The 4634-nt window shown below is 51.2% G+C and overlaps 1 protein-coding gene and 1 non-coding gene across 2 annotated transcripts; one reads left to right on the top strand and one right to left on the bottom strand.

Moving 5' to 3' along the window:
• Positions 1–2650: 2650 nt before the first annotated feature.
• On the top strand, positions 2651–2740 carry BBK36DRAFT_t195. Its single transcript has one exon. It is a non-coding gene; the product is annotated as a tRNA-Pro (tRNA).
• A 761-nt stretch (positions 2741–3501) lies between these two features.
• BBK36DRAFT_163192 (hypothetical protein) lies at positions 3502–4564 on the bottom strand (the record flags this gene model as incomplete). The annotated part of the gene is made up of 3 exons (XM_024897737.1): positions 3502–4073; positions 4196–4400; positions 4494–4564. The coding sequence occupies 3 exons, from the start codon at positions 4562–4564 to the stop codon at positions 3504–3506; spliced, it is 846 nt and encodes a 281-aa protein (XP_024744941.1).
• Positions 4565–4634: the final 70 nt, after the last annotated feature.

Consider the following 4634-nt stretch of genomic DNA (forward strand, 5'->3'; position numbering starts at 1 on the left):
ATCCTCGGGTGAAGATGGTGCTGACCGCAGGGCTGAGGAAAGTGAGGAGGGAGCTGGCGATGAGGATAGGGGTAAAGATGAAGAAGCCTCAGAAGGCCATGAGGATGGCGGCGCAGCAGGCGCAGACGGCACCGGTCGTTTTGGTGACGCCCTGTTGCCGGCCTTGAGCGACCTGTATCTCGTGGCGTTGATGGCAGGACACTCGAACTTGGGTAGTCTCGAATGCGGCCTCGGGTTGTAGATGGCCTCGAGATACTCGCTTATGTTTCTCGCGGGAAGTATTGCTCCTGGGGCGAGTGGTCAGCTACCTTAACATTATGCTGGCTAATATCTGTCCAAATCAGGACTTTTGGTTTTCTCACCATCCTGCACAACATGCCCCTTTGACAGCTGCTTGTACGGCATTATCGGGTGCCTCTGCGCGCTGGGGAACCACGAGAGGCGATCGCGGGAGAGGTATAAGCTGCCCAGCAGCAGCAGGAAGATGAAGGGGGCCGCCACCAGCGGGAGCCTCCTGCTGCGCATCCTCAGCTCTGGAGGGGAAAGAAGTAAGAAGTAACAGAAACAAATAAGAAGCTGAGTATAAGAGAATAAAGAATTGTTTGGAGGAGGTGAGAAAAGGTGCCTGACGACAAGAAGAGCAAGAGTGGCGGATAAAGGTGTGAGAATCGGGGGGGTCCAGTCCCAACGCAAGCCCAGCCACACGAGGGCGAGAAGAAGGATTACTATATGACGAGTGTCGATGGATAGAGATGGAGACGTGAGGCTGTGTTTCTCCTGTTTCCGTCGCTATCGTACCGTATCTGCTGCCCTGAGTCGGATGGGAATCCTTCGGCGGCCCGGTCTAGAAGCAGGGTGGGCCGGCTGTTGCGTACTGACGATGATTGTTATTCGCAGCTGTCAAGTGCTTATTCTCTGGCCATAGGGCATTGGTAAATATAGTATGGGGACTGAAAGCAGGTATATAATATTGTTCGTATGCGGGCATGTTAGTAGTAGTAGTAGTACCAGCGAGGTGGGTTAAGGTAGCAACGGATACGCCGGGCTGATACGAAAAGAAGCTGTATGCTCGAAGCATGACAGGGCCCTTTTTTTTTTTTTTTCTTTTCTCGTTCGTTGATGCAATTCACGGGCAACTCCAAAGGGCGGAATAGCAAGCCAGTTGCAATCAATCGGCGCAATGCAGGCGGACGAGCGAGACGCTGCGAGACAGGACGAAAGACACGGTGTGACGGCATCTCGCTTCAGAAGGGCTCGCATAGGAGGGCGAGCGAAGCAGCTGGGCGTCAGAGGACCTGAAACTCTTTTTCTTTTACATCTTTTCCTTTTTTTTTGTTTCTTCTCTCTCGTCTTTTCTCTCTCGTCTTTTCTCTCTCGTCTTTTCTCTCTCGTCTTTTCTCTCTCGTCGTTTCCTTTCCGTCGTTTCGTGTGTCTTTGTTTCGTGTCTCTGCTGCCGTCACTCTCCTCTCACTCTCCCTCTCATCTCCTCCGTCTTCTCCCCTCCTCAGCTCTCTCCGTCTCTCATATACCGTATGTACACACAATCTTCTCACTCTCGTTCAAACCTCGTACTCAACCACTCTAGCCAGCCCACTAGCCTAACCCAAAAACTCAATCCCGGCCACTCCCAAAGGCCATCTGGAACGATTCTCTTCCCGCGGCACGATACGAGAATCAAGCTCAAGCCATTGGCCGCCTGGAAAAGCTGCGGGCAGGGGACTCCGAGCAGCATTAATAAGAAAAAGGTAGGTACAAGCCCCCCCCCAAACTGGTCAAGCCAAAAAAAGAGTCGAGCAAGAAAAAGCACGAGCTTTTTACACACTCTCTCTCGCAGCTCTTATTACAGCTTGGTAAGGCACAGCCAAAAACAGAAAACGAAGCAGCCAGGCCCTTTTGTCCGGCCCCATGCGGTGACCGGGGGACCCCTTGCTCGAAAGAGAAGAAGAAAAGGAAGGGGTTAAAGAAAAAGCTTGGCTTGCGCGCATCAGGCAATTGCCGGGATCTTGATCTTCTTATTCCGGCGCCTTTTTTTTTTTTTTTTCTTTTTTTTCCCTCTGCGCTTTTTTTCTCTTCGGACAAGAATTCCATGCCACCTATCGTTTGGGTTGTTCGTATTCCAGGTTGACATGAAGTTTTGAGCTAATGCGAAAGTGGTTGTTGGCCGAGCCATTTTCTCGTTGCTTTGCATGTGCATGTACTGGTACTCAATTTATCTTGCCATGTGAAGACAGGAATTACGTGACCGAGGGGAGACAAGGCGGGAGGTTGATTTGCTTCCATCACCTGTTGCGGCACCTGTTGGGATGGAATACATAGCATTGGATGCATGGGGAGACAGAAATCGGGAGCTGTTTGCTGGAGACCCTCTGAGGTGATACCGTACAACTATCTTGTTGTACCTGGTCCCTGTCCAGCTGTTATCGACATGCTATGTAGTCCAGCTTTGGAAAAAGGTCAATGCTTGTCCCTTTCCAAGGCCACGATGCGATACAACGACGATCTGCATGTGGAACAGATGCACTTCTTCTTCGTCTCATGCTTTTCTTCTTCTTCGGCGAAGAGTCAAAAGTGAGCCCTGAGTATGTGTGTGTCAGCTCTATGTATCAATATTGAAGCTGTCCTTTCATAACACCCAATCAGATGATTGAATGGTCTGGTGGTCTAGTGGTATGATTCTCGCTTAGGGTACACCCTACAGCTTGCTTGCGAGAGGTCCCGGGTTCAATCCCCGGCCAGACCCTTTCTTTTTCTCTTTTTGTCGTTTTGGGTCTCCTCTCCTCCTCCTCCTTCTCCTCCTTCTTGTATCACTTATCCAGAAGAGTCTCTTTCTCTCTTCCTTTGACTTTGGACTAGATAGATTTTACTCATGATTGCTTTTTTTGCTTCTCTCAGCGATGTTCTCCTCTTTCCTATCTTGGCAGCTTCTAGTCTATAAAAAGCATCATCCCACAGTATCCCAGCACTTCCAGTCAGATAGTAGTCTACCTATTCAGCTAGATAAAGTATTACATATTTGAAATTCCACCTCCAAATACAGCAGAACAGCAAGGTGTGTATGTATGTAGGTAGGTAAGTAAGTGCTCGGCCTTTGTTACCCTGTCAACAACGCAGACCAATCGTCGAGTTCAGGGTCCACGGATCTAGTACCCATAGTCGCATCCTCTCAACTCGTATTACACGGAACTAAAATCAACCAACTGCATCAATCAGCTGTAGTCAAGTCTCTTCATTTCAATCCCCAGGTACTTCGTATTCAAAGCGTCTCAGACAGACGCCGAGGTTGAAGGTTACTCACTATAGGCTATATATCCCTCTTCCTCGGAAAAGATTCCCATCAGGGAAACTCACCTTTGACTCCTCGAAAGAATGACCCCATGGTGAAGAGAACTTATACTTTCATTGATAACACGAACATCACACAATTCCTAAGCGCCCCTTCCCTCACTCATACCATCCTTTTCTATCTGGGTGGGAAGGAAGAAGAAAGAAAGCCCTTTCATCTCTCATCTCAGCCTCCTCCGGCGGTTCGTCGAAATGCTCCTCCCCCCAGACATGAAATACCCGCGCGTCGTCCTCCCCCTCTGCCTTGTCTCCTCTCTCTGCCTCACCCCATGATTCTCCCCCACCGCCGCAGCCGCACGAGAAGAGCCCCCGGCAGCAGCATGTCCATTCCTCGCAGTGCCAGCAACAGCAGCAGCAGCAGCAGCAGTCGTAGCAGTAGTGGTAACCCCTGAATGCACATGCTGCTGCTGCTGTTGACGCCGATGAACGTCCTCGATCACGCGCATCCACGTCCGTAGACGGTCCTGCTCCTGATGGATGTTGTGTCTGGCGGTAGAGAGGATGCGCTCCGTGATGCTGCTGCTACGAGCGGCCGTGGGTGCAGTGTTGTTGTTGTTGTTGTTGGGGTTATTGTTGCTTGTTGAAGTACCGTTGTTTCGAGGCGAGTGGCTGCTGCTGTTCTGCTGGCCTCTTTGACGAGCCTCGGTGCCTCTAGCCTGCCTGTGTTGACCGTGACTGTGACTGTTGTTCCTGTCCTGATGATGCCGATGGCGATGATGATCCTGGCGATTCTGTACAAAGCAACACAAAACTCTCATCAGCCCATATCTCACCATACTCAGGTTCCCCCCAACCAACCATCTCCATCCATAAAAAGAGTTGAAAGGACAGGGGCGGACAAAAACAAACTCACCTCTCTCCCCTCCCTACACCCACCACACCCACACCCGCATCCCTCCCTCCTCCCCGTCCTCCTCCCCCAACAACTCTCGCAATCACTCAGAAACACATCCTCACAATCATCATCACTCCCACCCCCACTCTCACCCTCATCCCCATCCGAGCTGCTCCTCCCATCACTCGAACAGCAACAGCTCAACCCGCCGCAGCTCGAGCAGCTGCAGCAGCAACAACAACAACAACACGTCGACGTCGACGAGCCCGAATACTCAGACCCCGACTCTTCTCGCTCCTCCGAAACGAGCACGTACCCCGTCCTCATCGAGTCGGCGCGGCACAAGCGCCGGTGCATCGCCTCGTAGAGCCTGTTGCTGCCAGCCATATTGCGATCAAGACAACACAGAAGAAACACGAAGAGCCTGAAACTGGGGACCTCGTAAAATGTATGTATA

This window comes from Trichoderma citrinoviride, assembly GCF_003025115.1.
Source record: "Trichoderma citrinoviride strain TUCIM 6016 unplaced genomic scaffold BBK36scaffold_66, whole genome shotgun sequence".
NCBI lineage: Eukaryota > Fungi > Ascomycota > Sordariomycetes > Hypocreales > Hypocreaceae > Trichoderma > Trichoderma citrinoviride.